The sequence below is a fragment of the Cavia porcellus genome, unplaced genomic scaffold, assembly GCF_034190915.1.
Source record: "Cavia porcellus strain 051 isolate PalLab524CR breed Dunkin Hartley unplaced genomic scaffold, mCavPor4.1 scaffold_25, whole genome shotgun sequence".
NCBI lineage: Eukaryota > Metazoa > Chordata > Mammalia > Rodentia > Caviidae > Cavia > Cavia porcellus.
The window spans coordinates 17,933,916-17,948,443 of record NW_026947508.1 but is presented as its reverse complement, the minus strand read 5'-3'; the positions used below and the strand labels follow the sequence as shown (position 1 = coordinate 17,948,443).

General features: G+C 52.0%; 1 protein-coding gene and 1 non-coding gene across 5 annotated transcripts; one reads left to right on the top strand and one right to left on the bottom strand.

The window, feature by feature from the left end:
- Nucleotides 1–367: 367 nt before the first annotated feature.
- On the top strand, nt 368–13,930 carry Hmgcl (3-hydroxy-3-methylglutaryl-CoA lyase). Of its 4 annotated transcripts, XM_013153964.2 has the most exons (10): nt 407–495; nt 3,279–3,326; nt 3,432–3,515; nt 5,602–5,709; nt 6,363–6,458; nt 7,451–7,599; nt 9,151–9,214; nt 10,003–10,191; nt 12,218–12,343; nt 13,362–13,930. In XM_013153964.2, exons 3-10 carry the CDS (start codon nt 3,447–3,449, stop codon nt 13,461–13,463), a joined length of 903 nt encoding a protein of 300 aa, XP_013009418.1. In that variant the 5' UTR covers nt 407–495; nt 3,279–3,326; nt 3,432–3,446; the 3' UTR covers nt 13,464–13,930. The 4 variants fall into 4 exon arrangements, with proteins under 4 accessions (XP_003471376.1, XP_063091824.1, XP_063091825.1 ...); XM_003471328.5 differs by lacking the exon at nt 3,279–3,326 and having other exon boundaries at nt 368–495; XM_063235755.1 differs by lacking the exon at nt 5,602–5,709 and having other exon boundaries at nt 400–495.
- On the bottom strand, nt 4,806–4,906 carry LOC111757232 (small nucleolar RNA U13). Its single transcript, XR_002791609.1, has one exon. It is a non-coding gene; the product is annotated as a small nucleolar RNA U13 (small nucleolar RNA).
- Nucleotides 13,931–14,528: the final 598 nt, after the last annotated feature.

The following is a 14,528-nucleotide window of genomic DNA, read 5'->3' as shown; positions in this document are numbered from 1 at the left end:
TCACTGTGATCCTCTTGCTTCAGCCTACCGAGTACTGGGATTACAGTTTTGCACTTCTACCCTTGGCTTCTCTTGCTTTTTAATTTCCTTTTTTTTTTTTGGTACTGGGGATCAAACTCACGCCCTTGCGCTTGCCAGGCAGGCGCTTACGCCGCTGAGCTAAACCTCCAGCTCTTCCTTTTTAATTCCAGTCATTCCGGTGGATGTATACAGTCACCTTATCCTGGTTATGTACTGTAAACATGTACTAAGAAAAAATAAACACTGACATAGAAAAATAAATAAAAGCAACGTGAGCTGTAACAGACCGCGCAGGCTTCTTTACGTCACCGCGCAGGCATCTCACGTCACTACCCAGGCTCCGCCCACACCAGGCCACGCCCACCCGACAGTGACGCAGCCCGGCCGGGCGGCCGCGGAGGAAGCTGGTCCAAGATGGCGAGTGTGAGGTGTACCCTGCCGCGGCGGCTGGTGGGCCTGGCGTCCCTGCGGGCTGTAAGTGCCCCGCCGCGGCGGCCCCGCAGGCACCGTGAGGCCGGGTTCGGGGGCTTCGCCCGTGGCGGGCGCTTCCCGAGAGGCGAAGCCGAACGCTTTCTCTGTCCATAACTGGGGGAGTATTGAAGTTTCGGACCCTCCCTGTCTCTCTCAAATCCCTTGCCTAAGGAGGGGAAACTGAGGCCCGCTGAGCTGAAGCGATCTGTTCGGATCCTGAGAACTGGGACGACATCCTGGATATTCTGATTTTCTGTCCAAGGCTCTTAACCAGTCACCCTAGCTCCTTTCTTCCTCTCATTGAGCCTCGGAGCACTCCAGCGCTTCGTTAGTGAAAAACAAAAACTCCCAGTGCCCCAGGGAAAAAGCAAGGTCACCCCCCCTCCTGCCTCCACGTCCAGCTTCCTATGTTTTAGGGACTCAGGGCGAGTTAGATGGCGCGGGTCCAGGCTGTGATGCCCTTCACATTGCACTTTGAGTCTGTTCGATCCTGATGTTTTGTCCTCTCATGCTCAGTGAATGCAGCGAAGGTGTAGCAGAGCCAGGTGTAAGGAAAGGGTTAAATAAATCGAGTTGGTTAAATCGTGTGGCAATGTGGGCCGCTTTCTAGGCTCAGTGGCACAGGTTTTCACTCTGTGAAGCCTCGGTTTTTTTCACCTGTAAAGCGGGTATTAACTTACAAGAGAAAACGTAGGTCAAGCACTTGGCATTACCCTGGCTCTTAATAAACCCATCATTCCGTGATAAGAGTTTGAAAGGTGTTGTATCAGTGGGAAAAATTACTGTCCTGGCAGTGGGTTCCTCACCGAAGTACGTTTTAATGTTTTTAGGCTCCGCACCTCCACCAGCTGCTTGTGGGTAAAATGAAAATAGTGACTCCAGCAGTGTCACTTTCTAGCTGTGTGATTTTTGGGTAATCTTTCATCCTTCCTGCTGTTATACAGTGGAAGGCCCTACCAGGAGGCATCAGCAGCTGTGGCCTGGCACTGATGTTAGCCATTCTTCCCTGTTGATGTAGATAACACCAGAGCACAGGCAGAACACTGGCAGACAGGAGGTGTACTTGGAGGAGCTCCTCTCTGGGTGGAATTTCACAGAAAGAAGAAACTGGGCTTTTAAGCAGAAGACTGGCAGGAACTGTGGTAAACAGGCAACCAGGATGGGTGGCTCAGGAGTTAGGCACGTGCTCTTGAGCCACACTGCCATATGACCTTGGGAAAGTTTATCTCTATGCCTCAGATTTCTCAAAACTACATGGAGATGATAGTCCTATCTAAATGGCTGAGGGGTGAGATGGGTTAACATGAAAAGATCCCATATAACTCTGCCAGATAAATGATTTATTGTATGTAAAGATTTCTCATCGGAGCATGGTGGTAGCACTTATAATCCTAGCTCTTGGGAGGCTGAGGCAAGAGTTCGAGGCCAGCCTGAGCTACACAGTGAGCTCAAGGCAAAGCGAGACCTGTCTTAAAAACAAAAAACCAGATATAGGCAAAGGAGTGGAATTGAGTTTATCTTGTTCTCCAGCAGAAATTTAGTAGCAGGTTTTGCATTCTTTCAACAAAATTAAATTATTTGTTGAAACCTATTATGTAGTAGAACCTTGGAAACAGAGCAGTTCATGAAAGAGGGCCTGTGTCATGACACTGAAGTGTCGCTGGAATGCTCTAGAATAATTGTCCAGAAGAGGCGAACATCTCTGTCTGTGGGAGATGTAGGGACCTTCCTGCTCAGCCTGTTGGTCTCATGCAGTTCAGTAGCTTGTCACCTTAGTCTGTAGGCAGCTGGCTCATAGAGTATATTTCCTTTCTTAAATGTCCAGGAGGTTTGGGTTCTTTGGCAGATTATACAGCATATTTCCTTGCCCTATTTCAGTATGTTTATCCAGATGCAATTGTGAAATTATGTTAAGGAGAGGAAAGAAGCCCTGTGGTTTTTACCCATGTTGCTTGGTGGTGAGGAGGGGTAGATATGGGGCAAACTATATAAAGGAGAATCGAAGCTTTTGAAAATTTTTTTGTAATTGTCCTTCAGCAGCTGGGGGTACCATCTCCTCTCAGACTCGTTCTCTGTCTTGGCCTCAGGCTAGGATTAGATCAGAGCTTTCCTGTATATCCGTAACCACACTGTCAAGTCCTCCCACTCTCAGTGACTGTCCTCCTCTGGGACAGCCAGGCCTTCGCATTGTTTGTGGTTTCAGTCACTTTAAAGACCGCCTCCTTTGTGCCAGGCACAGTGCTGAGCAGTCGGGAGGAAGTGTTTGTGGAGACTGTCAAGGTTTCTAACAGAGCTTCTATGCTGCTGGAGGCAGCCTCAAGTATTTACAGAGCTCTGGAGGAAGTTAACTGTTGTCCTGAAGCAGAAAATAATGGAGGTGAGGGGATAGCAGACTGGCCAGAGGAGGCCTCTGTGACAAGGACGAGAGGAGGACGTGAGCAGACCGGCGAGCAGCCCTGCTGCAGGACAGAAGGCCTGGGACGGACCCCGTGGATGCTGAGGCGCTAACGGGACAGTAGAGTGAGCTTGAGTTTCCCTGATGAGCTGGAGTCAGGCAGAGCCTTTAGACCCCAGCAGACAGGAAGAGGCTGACTCAGGCTACGACTTAGCAGGATGGGTGCGTGGGGCACCTCTTATAGAGACGGAAAGGATGCAGTCAGGCGTTAGGAGAAATGAGGGTTCTTTTCTGGGCTTATTGGAGAGGTGCGCAGCGTCAGATGGCAGCCGGACGTGGGTCTGGATCTCAGATCCTGTTCTGAGAGTGTCTTGCTCATTCCTGTTCCCAGTGCAGTCTGCTTTTTGATCCTAAGGAGAGACCACTTGAGAATTAAACAGTAAGAATTATTGCTTCTTGTCTCAGTGTTAGTAGGGACGTATCCTGTCAGACTGGTAAATCGTGACAACCCCTTTCCCTTTTTGTTTCCTCTTTTAAATCAAAGGTCAGCACTTCATCTATGGGCGCTTTCCCAAAGCAAGTGAAAATTGTGGAAGTTGGTCCCCGAGATGGTCTGCAAAATGAAAAGGTAAAGATGGAAATCAGCCAACCAAAAAGGGGTGTCTCACACATCTGCGTCGGTATTTCGGTGGGGAAATTGGATCGAATACGTTGGGGACTTCTCATAAAACAGAATATTATGAAGCTGTTAAGGGAAGAATACATAAAGTAACTCAAGCCTGTAAAATAGCAGCTGTTTTATACTTTAAGAAACCAAAAGGTTTATAGGTGTGGAAGCATTTACCTGGAAAACAGTAAAACTACAGAGTTCTATGGGACTTTCTGTGAAACTTCTGATTTCTCCTGTGACCAAGGAACCAAACTTTTATTCATGTATAAGTTTAACCAGTTGAAATGTAAATAACCACACGTGGCCAGCAACAAATTTTATGTAGCATGTTACTGAGATGTTAATGGTGTTATTTCTGGGAAGTTCTAAGAGTAGTTTTCTTTTGGTATATTTTTCTGAAATAATCATGTTTTTGTTGTTGTTGTTTTAGTAAGAACAATTTCTTTAGGTGCGGGGTGATGGTGGTGGTGGCACACATCTGTAATCCAGCACTTGGGAGTGAGACAGGATTGTCAGGGGTTTAAGGCCAGTCTGAACTACATAGCAAGACCCACCCACCCCCATTCATTAATTAATTTAAAACCTTTTTCTCTTTTTTTTTCTTTAAAGCATGACCTCCTTGGCTTTATAGTGAGTGCTTTTCGGAAACAGTAGTCTGAAGGCTCCATAGGGCAGAGTCAAGTTTACGATTATTGCTTTGTCCCCCACACCTAACATTATGCCCAAACATGGAAGGCTTTCAGAAGCTATCTGTAGCTGAGCATGGTGGCGCATTCCTGTAATCCCAGTACCGTGGGAGGCTGAGGCAAGGGGGTTATAAGTCTGAGCCCAGCCTAGACAATTTAGTGATTTGTGAGACCCTGTCTCAAAAAAAAAAAATTTTTTTAAAGGAGGGCCTAAGGGCACAGCTCAAAGCAAAGGCCCTGGGTTCAATCCCCAGTATCATCAAAAAGAAAAGAAAAGAAAAAGTGTTAAATAAACAGAAAACATTCAATTATCCTTGAAAGGATAATTTGAGTCTGTAAGTTTAAAATCAGCCTGGGCAACGTACCCTGTCTCAAAACCAAAAACCATTATTTGTGAGTGGATTAAATTAAATCAGCAAGAGAGAAATTAGAAGGGTCAAGTGAGAGAGCCTGGTAAGAAAAATCTATTTTTCAAGGATTTTGACCAATCCTTGAAAAAGTGCTAACCCTTGGCTCTGAGGAAATATAGGAGGCTTTTACTTTTTTTTTTTTTTTTTTTCCACGTCAGATGGGTAATGTGCCGAGGTCGTAACAAGGTTCAAAGGAGGCACATGTCATGCATGGAGCATGAACACCCAATCATCCCGCTTATAACCTGAGGATCAAGAGGCTTTTACTTTATTTTGGTTTTTGAGGAGGGGATTTCTCACTATGTAGTTTATTCTGGCCTTGAATTCATAGCAGTCCTCCTGCCTCAGCCTTGAGTGCCGGGAGTATAGGCATGTGCCAATACACTTGGCCCAGAAAGCTTTTAAACAGGAAAATGACACAGTGGAGGCTGTGGTCTTGGAAGATTCCCATGTAGGGTGATTTATTGGGTGAGACCGTGCCGTACATCCATGACATAGTGCTTGTAGATTTGGAAAGAGGAATCACAGAATTGGGTGGGCGACCAGGAGTGGGATGGGGGAGAAGGAAGCTTTAGGCTGAGCGCTTGTGGACAAAGTCTTGTGCAGTCGGGAACCAGAAAAGGGAGGACCAGAGGGTGTGAGTCATCTGTGCTCAATTTGTTTATGACAGGGCCATAGCAGCACAGGTTTAGTTAAGGAGAAGTCTGGATGGTGGAAAGTACCGTCTCCATGTAAATAGGAACTTCTGGGATGAGAGGCTGTCTCCCCTCAGAGGCGCTGTCTGTAGAACCTGAAGACAAGCCCTGTACCCCAGCCCACTGGCAGAGCTCATGTGGGAGTTTATGTTAGGTTTGAAAGTCAAGACAGAGGCGCTGGCTGCAGCGTAGGCTGGGAGCCAGCAGGCGCTGAGCTTTGACCCACCTTTTCCGGTGTTTCTCTCTACTGTAGAATGTTGTACCTACGCCAGTGAAAATCAAGCTGATAGACATGCTTTCGGAAGCAGGACTTCCTGTTATAGAAGCCACCAGCTTTGTGTCTCCCAAGTGGGTGCCCCAGGTGAGCCCCATATTCAGAGAGAGTCCTGTCCCAGATTCGAGGGTGAGAAGTCTTGCGTTTGCTCCTGGAGCCCGCGGAAGTTGGGAGCATAGATCCCCATGGCTTTGGCTTTGAGAGGTCTCAGGTGATTCCCAACACTGTTGCACCGAAAGGACGTGACTTGGTCAGGGGACTCGGGGTCAGTCTCAGCTGTGCCCTTGGGAAGGTCTCTCCAATTTGCAGACGGCCTGGCAGGTCTCTTCCGATTCCAAGACTCAAATCTCCATGCCTGTTGAGTAAAAGACATCCTGCTGCACAGGGCTGGGCACCTGGAGAAGAAAGATCCTAGGGGAAAATGGGCTTTGGGTATCGAAGAGGGTGGGGCAGTGCCTGGCTGACAACGCTTTCGGTAAATGGCAAATGGAGGTGTTCCCACTGGTGGCACGTCCGCAAAACTAAGAAAATTAAGCCATAGGGAGAGATGGGGATGTCACTCAAACCGAACGGCCTGCAGGCCACACAGTGTCACAGACAGTAAACACAAAGGGCAGGCATCTCAGCCCTGCAGAAGGCTGACTCCACAGGCCTGGGAGCAGAGAGAAGCGGTGGATGAAAGGGTTTTCTCTCACTTTGAGCGCTCTGCCTGCTTTGGCCTTGTGTCCTTTGGCTTCTAGATGGCTGACCACACTGAAGTCTTAAAGGGGATTCAAAAGTTTCCTGGCATCAACTACCCAGTCCTGACCCCAAATCTGAAAGGCTTCGAGGCAGCGGTAAGAGGACAGCTTGTTGGTGGGTCCCCCTGGGATGAGATTGATGGTGTTAGTCCCCATCTCTGTGGTTCCCTGTCCCGGGATGTCCATCAGACATCTTTATCGTCAGACCCTGGGTAGTCCCCGTCATTCACTGCTTTGTGAGCTTGACAGGTTCCCTAACTTCTCTGAGCCCCCATTCTTCCTGTAAACCAGGACTAATGATAGTACCTGATGTTGAGGTTTCAGAAAATAGTTTACACATAGTTTGCATAGCAAGAGCCTGACATAAGTGCTGAGTAAAAAAAAGTGGCTTTCAGGCTGGTGACAGTGGTGGCATTGGTGATTTCACTGGGAGATGTCACAGTTGTATTTTTGACATTCCTTCCCTGTCTTGGGGCTCTGGGGATGGATCCCAGGGCTTCACCTTGCTGGGCAAGTGCTCAACCGCCGAGCTACAGCCCCAGCCTTGGTTTACTCTTAGATATAGCTCACTGTATACTTCTAGATCTGCTGTGAGAGAGGGCTACAGACTGGGTCACTCAAAACAGTAAGAATCGATTCTCTCACATTCTGGGGGCCACAAGCCCAGAATCAGGGTTTCTATGCGATTGGTTCCTTCTGAGGGTGGGAGAGCAGCCGGCCTGCCACTCCCGGGTCCTGGCACCCTGGGGTTGGCAGCACATCACTCCTGGGATGTCCCTGTCTTCACATGGCCTTCTCTTCTCTCTGTGTGTCATCACACGGCCATCTTCTGAGGTCACCAGTTCTGCTGGATGAGGAGTCCACCCTCTTCCAGTGTGGCCACCTCTTACCTAATTACACATTGTGATGACCTTGTTTCTAGACAAGGCTACATTGCAAAGGCCTGGCACCTGGGACTTATGTATCTTCCAAGGGGCCACAAGCCAGCCTACAACGTTCCTGTACAATAACATTTACCATAAGAGGATACTTTGTCACAGTCTCAGTGCCCCAAGAAGTGCTGAAGGCGTTCCCCTGGGCGTTGGCAGGTGGCTGCTGGCGCCAAGGAAGTGAGCGTCTTCGGAGCTGCCTCAGAGCTGTTCACCCAGAAGAACATCAACTGCTCCATAGAGGAGAGCTTCCGGCGCATGGGCGGCGTCCTGGAGGCCGCACGGGCGGCCGGGATTCCCGTGCGGGGGTGAGTCAGGCCCGAGCGGCAGCCCTTCGGTGCCCTCCTGGAGGGGGCTCAGCTCTGACCCCAGCTGTCCTCCCCACCACAAGCTCCTTGTCCTGGCTGGGGGCAGGTAAACATGGTCAGAACACCTAGCAGCAGAGCTTTGTCTCGCACACCAGTGGCATCTGGCAGGACAGGACAGGAGGTGGAGGTGAGCTTAGTCCCAGCTTCTCTCCCCCGCTTGTCACATGTCCCTGAGGAGCTCCTCAGGCTGAGTCACCAGCTGCAAAGGCTCCAGGTATTACACATACAGTGCCTGATTGAAACCTCCATTTAGCCCAGAAAGGAGGGGTGCTCTCGGCCTCACCACCAGGAGTGGGGCTGGGCAGGGGGCTCACAAGCACACACCCCAGCTGGCAGGGCACACAGCATCCACCCGGCCAGCTGAGGTCTTTACAAGTCACGTCCGATCATTCCTGATAGAAACCCTGCAGCGGCTGGTTAAACCCTCCTCGCTGGCCTCCTCCCTGAACTACACCCGAGCCTCTTTTATTAGTTTGTTGTTGTTATTAACAGCGGTGGTGGTGGTGGAAGGGTGTTTTTGATTTTTTGAGTTAGTGTCTCAGAGGCTACCCTTGAGCATTCAGCAGGCCTCCTGCTTCAGCCTCCTGAGGGCTGGGATGACAGGCATGTGTCACCACACCTGGCTCACTTTTTATTTGAGACAGGGCTTCGCTAAATTGGCCTTGCTGGGCTCAAACCTGTGATCATCCTGCCTCGGCCTCCCAGAATGCTGGAATTACAGGCATGTACCACCATGCCCAGCTCAGACATTCTTCCTTCCCCGTGCTGGCGATCAGATTCAGTGCTTTGTGAATGATAAGTGAAGCGTTGCACGCTGCCACTGAGCTATATCCTCAGCTGACTTCAGTCGTTTTAACGTGGTTTACAGGACCCTGCATGATTCAGTCCCTGCCAGTTGCCGCAGCTCTGTTTACAGCTGCATTCCGACCTTCACGTCCGTGTGTCACTCTTGAGTCCGGCTGGAATTCCTTTCCATTTGTCACGTGCCTGCTGTCTCTCGCCCTGGGCCTCTGTGCTTGCTTTTTATAGACCCAGGACCTGCTCAGCCTACCTCAGGCCCGCCCAGGACCTCTGTGGGTATGGGTTCCTCTGAGAAGTGTTCCCTGGCCCTGAGCACAGTTGGTGCACTTCTTCTGGGGGCTCAGAGTCTCCTGTGTCGGGAACGTAGCATTTAGCTGCCGGTTAAGTCTTTCCTGCCCCCAGCTGTACTCGGCACAAGCGCAGGCCCCTGCTTCTGCTCTCTGGCACTGCGGAGCGTGGAGCAGGGGCTCAGGACAGTGACGGTCATCTGAGCACTGGCCCAGCCTCTCTGGCCCCTGCGCCTATTTTTCCTGTGCAGGCGCACACTCGTGCCCTGTCTCTGGCTCTTCCTCTCCTCCTCCTCGCTCCTCTCGGGCCCCTATGGGTATCCCCACTACTCCCCACCCAGCACCAGGGCTGGCTGGCTGAGAAGCCCGAGGCACCAATGTTGTTCGTCCTGTGCTCCCACAGGTATGTCTCCTGTGTGCTCGGATGCCCCTACGAAGGGAAGATCTCCCCAGCTAAAGTAGCAGAGGTGGGTGCAGCAGGGCACAGTGTGGCTGTCCCCACCTGGCAGGCGACATCCTGAGGGGCCTCGCCCAACGGCCCAAGGTTCCCGGTAGTAGCGGGGACAGCACTCTTTTCTCTGAACAGTGAATGCCAACGAGAACCCAGGGCCAGAATTGAGTTTGAAATCAGGAGCTTCTATCATTTTGCCCTCAGAACTTCCGCAAATGTGTTATTCTCCCATTTTACAGTTGAGGAAACTGAACAACAGGTTGTAAATGATAAAGCCTCAGACCCCACTTGCCTCTCTATAAAGCTCACTTGTTGCCCAGTATCATGTGGTATCCAGATAAAAGAAGTGATCACAGGGCCTACTGGGTGTGGTGCACACCTGTAATCCCGGCACTCTGGAGGCTGAGGCAGGAGGATCACCACAAGATTGAGGCCAGCATTGGCAGCTTAGTGACTTGGCAAGATTCTGTCTCCAAATAAGAAAAGGTCTGGGGATGTAGCTCGGTATAAATGCCCTGGGTTCAACCAAGAACAAAAACAAAACAGAAGATGGGATTATAAATAAAAGATGGGAGGGGCCTCAGGAGTGTGGCTCAGGGGTGAAGTACTTGGAAATGCAGGGCTTGGGCCAAGGGTCTGCTCATGGCCAGCTCTGCTTCCCGGGGGCATGAGGCTTCATTCCCACTAGAGCTGTTGAGAGCCTGAGCCCGGCAGGAGTCCAGTGCCTCAGATGGGGTGACCAGCAGGGCAGGGGATCCCTACTCCAAGCCTCTGGGCTTCTCCATGTACCTGTTGCTTCCCTAGGTCGCCAAGAAGTTGTACTCGATGGGCTGCTACGAGATCTCCCTGGGGGACACAATCGGTGTGGGCACCCCGGGGCTCATGAAGGACATGCTGTCGGCTGTCATGCGTGACGTACCCGTGGCCGCCCTGGCTGTCCACTGCCATGACACCTACGGCCAAGCCCTGGCCAACACGCTGGTGGCTCTGCAGGTAACTAAAGGCACTCGCCCTCTCTCCCAAAGGGCGTGGGATGGTTGCGTCCCACACGTCCATTCACCCAATTGCTGATGTCAGTGTGCCAGGGCGAGGCCAGCAGTAGTGGATAAAGACCTGGTGACCCTGTCACACCCATGAGACTGTCAAGGTGACAGGGCAGACCTGAGGAACTCGGGATGGGGGCCGTGCCGACAGCAGTGGGGAGAGGAAGGGGTGTCACAGGGCCTCCGAGAGGTGTTTGCTGTGTTCTAGGGACACGGGCAGGCCAGGGCGGCAGCAGTGTGACTGACAGGGCGGTGGGAGAGGCTGGAGGTAGAGCAGGCCAGGTCTGCTGGGGCCCCGTGGACTTTGGTGCTCTCCCAGGAGGCTGAGCGGCCAAGGGAGAGCACTGAGCAGAGGCAGCAAGGACACGCCCTGAAGGGTCCCTCTGACTGCCGAGCAGGACAGAGCGGAGAGAGGGTCGTAGCAGGTTGGAGGCTGCAGGGATCCAGGTGAAGGGTAGTTTGAGGAGACCCAGAAGATGCAGGCCTGGGGCGGGTCAGGGCCGCCTCTCTCAGGCTTCCTGGGGAGCCCTCAGGCAAGGCCAGTGGCTGTGTGCCTCTGGGCTGTGTGAACACGGCGGAGTCTGGGCCCAAGGTGGGTATTTAAAGACCACGAGGCCACCTGGGAGTGAGTGTAGATCAAGAATCCGTCTGAAGATTGTTTATCTTGGAGCTGGGTCTTGATACGTTGTCCTGCTGGGCTCAGGTGGCCCTTCTGTCTCAGCCTCCTGAGTAGCTGGGATGGCAGGCATTCACCGCCATGCCCACCTTGTCTTTGATTAAAACCAAACAAACAAAAACCTGGCTGTCAGGGGTCTGGCCAAGATCCCCAACTGTTTATTTGTATGAGGGGTACGGCACAAGGATGAAATAAGAAACAGAGACAAATTTAGGAATACGTGAAGGGGCCTGGGGGTCAATGCTTCGGAATGGACAGAGACCAGCTTTTACTTTTAATTGTTGGAGTTTTTTCTTCCCCATTTTGCTATGAGTTCAGCCTGTCCTTGAACTCACTGTGTAGCCTAGACTGACATCAAACTCATAGTGGCCCTCCTGCCTCAGCCTCCTGAGTGCTGGGATTACGGTGCGCACCCCCACTCTCACCTCAGCAGCCCGTGTCCCGGCCCCCAGCCGGCCACCCCTGCCCTCCTAGATGACGTTCACCTGCTTTCCTCCTGCTTCCGCCACCCCTGCCCCATCCTCACGCTTAGCTGCTTCGTCACAGGGAAAGCAGATGCCATCAGAAAAGACATCACCGTTACACCCCACTGTCAGTCAGCCTATGCCACAGACCGCCTGTCCTTTCCACGCTGGCCGGCACCGCATGCTCCTGGCCATAGCCATCTCCTGCACGCACCCAGGGCCACTCCGTGCACCACTGTCTGTTCTCTTGGCTCCGGGGCTTGTCGCGCCCTCTGCTGGACATTCTTGCACAAGCAGGCTGGGATTGAACCATCTTTCACGGCCCCTTATGGAGACCCCTCCAGTCTCCCATGTCTTTGGCCCCAGTCAAACTGAAATGCCTCTGAGGGACAGCCCCTACTCACTGTCTCTGCCGTTCTAACCTGAGCCCGTTCTGAACGGAGTTTTCTCCCCACAAAGCAGCCTGGGGTGCCTGCCTGCAACTCCATAAATGGGTCTGAAATGCCCCCCGTGGGATTGCGTTGGTGATCTGGAGGGGCCTCTCAGAGGAGGTGGCTTAATTTAGGCTGAGACCTTCGGGGTGAGGAGGGGTCCCCAAGACAGGAATGGAGGAAAGGTACTCCTGGCGGAGGAAATCATGAAGGGAAGCGAGACACTGTTCCGGGGGCCCAGGGAAGCCCTGGCTTCCAGTGGAACTTTCCCAACATGACTGCTGAGCCGCAGGAAAACCGCCTGGCATAGCGCTCCACTTGGGCACTGAGGAGGGAGCTTTGCAAGCACGGCCCCGCAGGCTCCGGGCCCTGCAGCACAGGGTCTCACCGTCCTTATGTTTCCAGATGGGAGTGAGTGTCGTGGACTCCTCTGTGGCTGGACTTGGAGGCTGTCCCTATGCGCAGGGTGCATCGGGCAACTTGGCCACTGAGGACCTGGTCTACATGCTGACCGGTTTGGGGATTCACACGGTAAGCCTGCCTGCCCCCTGCTGGTGGCAGCCTGAACTGACCAGGGCTCCGCCTGATGTCCAGGACAGAAGCTGATGAGCAGTTTGGGGCGGTTGGGTGATGGGGGTTAAAGGCGGAGGTGCCAGGGGACTATGGGCATTTTTTATCTTGTGTTCCTGAGGGAGAAGAATGTAATCGTACAAAGTCACCAAGCCACAAGAAGGCTGGGAACATAAAACAATGGCCAGAATGCAGTTTTGTGAGGCCCAGAGATTACGGAAAGAGCCCTGACCAAGATCATGTTTGTTTTGTTCTCTATAGGATGAAGGTAGTAGAATTAGCCACCATCACCCCCAGGTGATGGCTCAGCCAGTCTGTAAGGACCGTTAGTGGTGGCATAGAAGCCAAATAGCATCTGTGCTCTGAGATGCTGTGAAACAGTTTAGAACCCAATCCTGCCCTTCACAGGCTGACATCAGATTATTTGGTTTTTTGAGACAAGGTGTCATTATGTCATTCAGGCTGGCCTAGAACTCACTATAAAGCCCAGGCTGACCTCAAACTCAAGGGGATCTTCCTGCCTCAGCCTCCCAAATTCTGGGTTATGGGTGTGCACCACCATGCCTGGAGGAGTCAAAAAATGAAACTAATGATAGCACCAATGTCACAGGCTTTTGTGAGCATATTACACAACGGCAAGTGCAAGCTACTGTGAGCAAAGCTTATCTTCGCAGCTTATCTTCCAAGTTGGTATTTTTATTCTACCCTTGTGCCTCCCAGTGCTTACTTCTGTGTGCAGTTTTTGAAAGGCCAAGGCTTTGTGGCCCTGGCACAGAGGTGTCCATTCCTGTGATGCCACTCGTGGTGGTGGCATCATAAACCTGAAGGGGAATCAGAGGGATAAGTCAGATGGCAGACAGACATGGCCTCACAGGCAGCTGGTGTCCCATGGTCAGGAGCAAACCAGAGCCTGCTTGTTGTCCCCTTTCCTGGGTGTTGAGGGTGTGTCCTGACTGCATCTCTAATTTGTTTCTCCAAGGGTGTGAATCTCCAGAAGCTCCTGGAAGCTGGGGACTTCATCTGTCAAGTCCTAAACAGAAAAACCAGTTCCAAAGTGGCACAAGCTAGCTGTAAACTCTGAGCCCCTTGCCTGCCAGGAGCCTACCGATCGCCTGGGGATAGGGGTGCACGGGGTGATTCCTCCACAGGGCAATGGAAACAGATGAAACTGCAAGGAGAGGCACCTCTCAGCGCACTCTGCCAGGCTGTGCTGGCAAAGAGGAGAGAGCAGGGCCCCTCCCCGGCCAGCCCTGAGTGGGAGTGCCAGGCTCCCTCCGCTATGGGTCTGGTGACCCCTGCTTGGGATGATCCTTAAGTCTCACTCTGGCCAACCTCTGTACTGCCCCACACTGCTAGTGCTGGGCCATTACTGCTTTCTTAAGGCAAAGGTGTGGAGCAGATTGCTCAAAGCTGGCACTGAGCATCTGCCATCTGATGGTGAGGGCTGGGGTTCTGTGGTGGCCATGTGCCAAGACTAGTGTCAATGGAAAAACTACTCAACATGATTTGTGAAAATAGTTGATGTAATTAAAATTTAATTTTCCAATACATGGTTGTGCAAATGTGTGTGTTTATGAGGGCAAGAGGAATAAAATCTACAGCATTGCACTCTTGAGGAGAAAGAGTAAACTTTGAACTTGTTTATTATCTATGGATTTCTTTCCTGTTTCCCCACCTGAGCCCCACTGCAAGTTGGCTGTGCCTCTGTGCCCTGGCTATTGCACAAGCTCCCAAGGGCAGCAGCGCCCCTGCCCCTGCCCCCGCTTGGGCCGGCCCAGGGCGTCTGGAAGGTGGACACACCCGTGCACTTGTGCATTAGTGCAACTGTGCATTTACTGTCTCGCTGCACGGGTTTTCTCAGCATGCCACGATTTCATGGACATCACTTCCCTGCCATTTATCTGCTTTTAAGAAAACCACGTAGTACTGAGCTGCTGTTGGCAGTAGGCAGGGTGCAGACAACCCTTCCTCGCCTGTGGTTGCTGCAGTCTGACAGGCAGCTTTAAAGGTTCCTTGGTTTGCTTCCAAACTGAAAGTCCAGAACCTCGGCAGGGCGGCCTCCGCCGTTCCCTTCACTCTGTGCTGCCCCTGTTGCCTCCTTGTCATAGAGTCACACTTCCCGCGAGACCTGGAAGGCTCTGGCAGA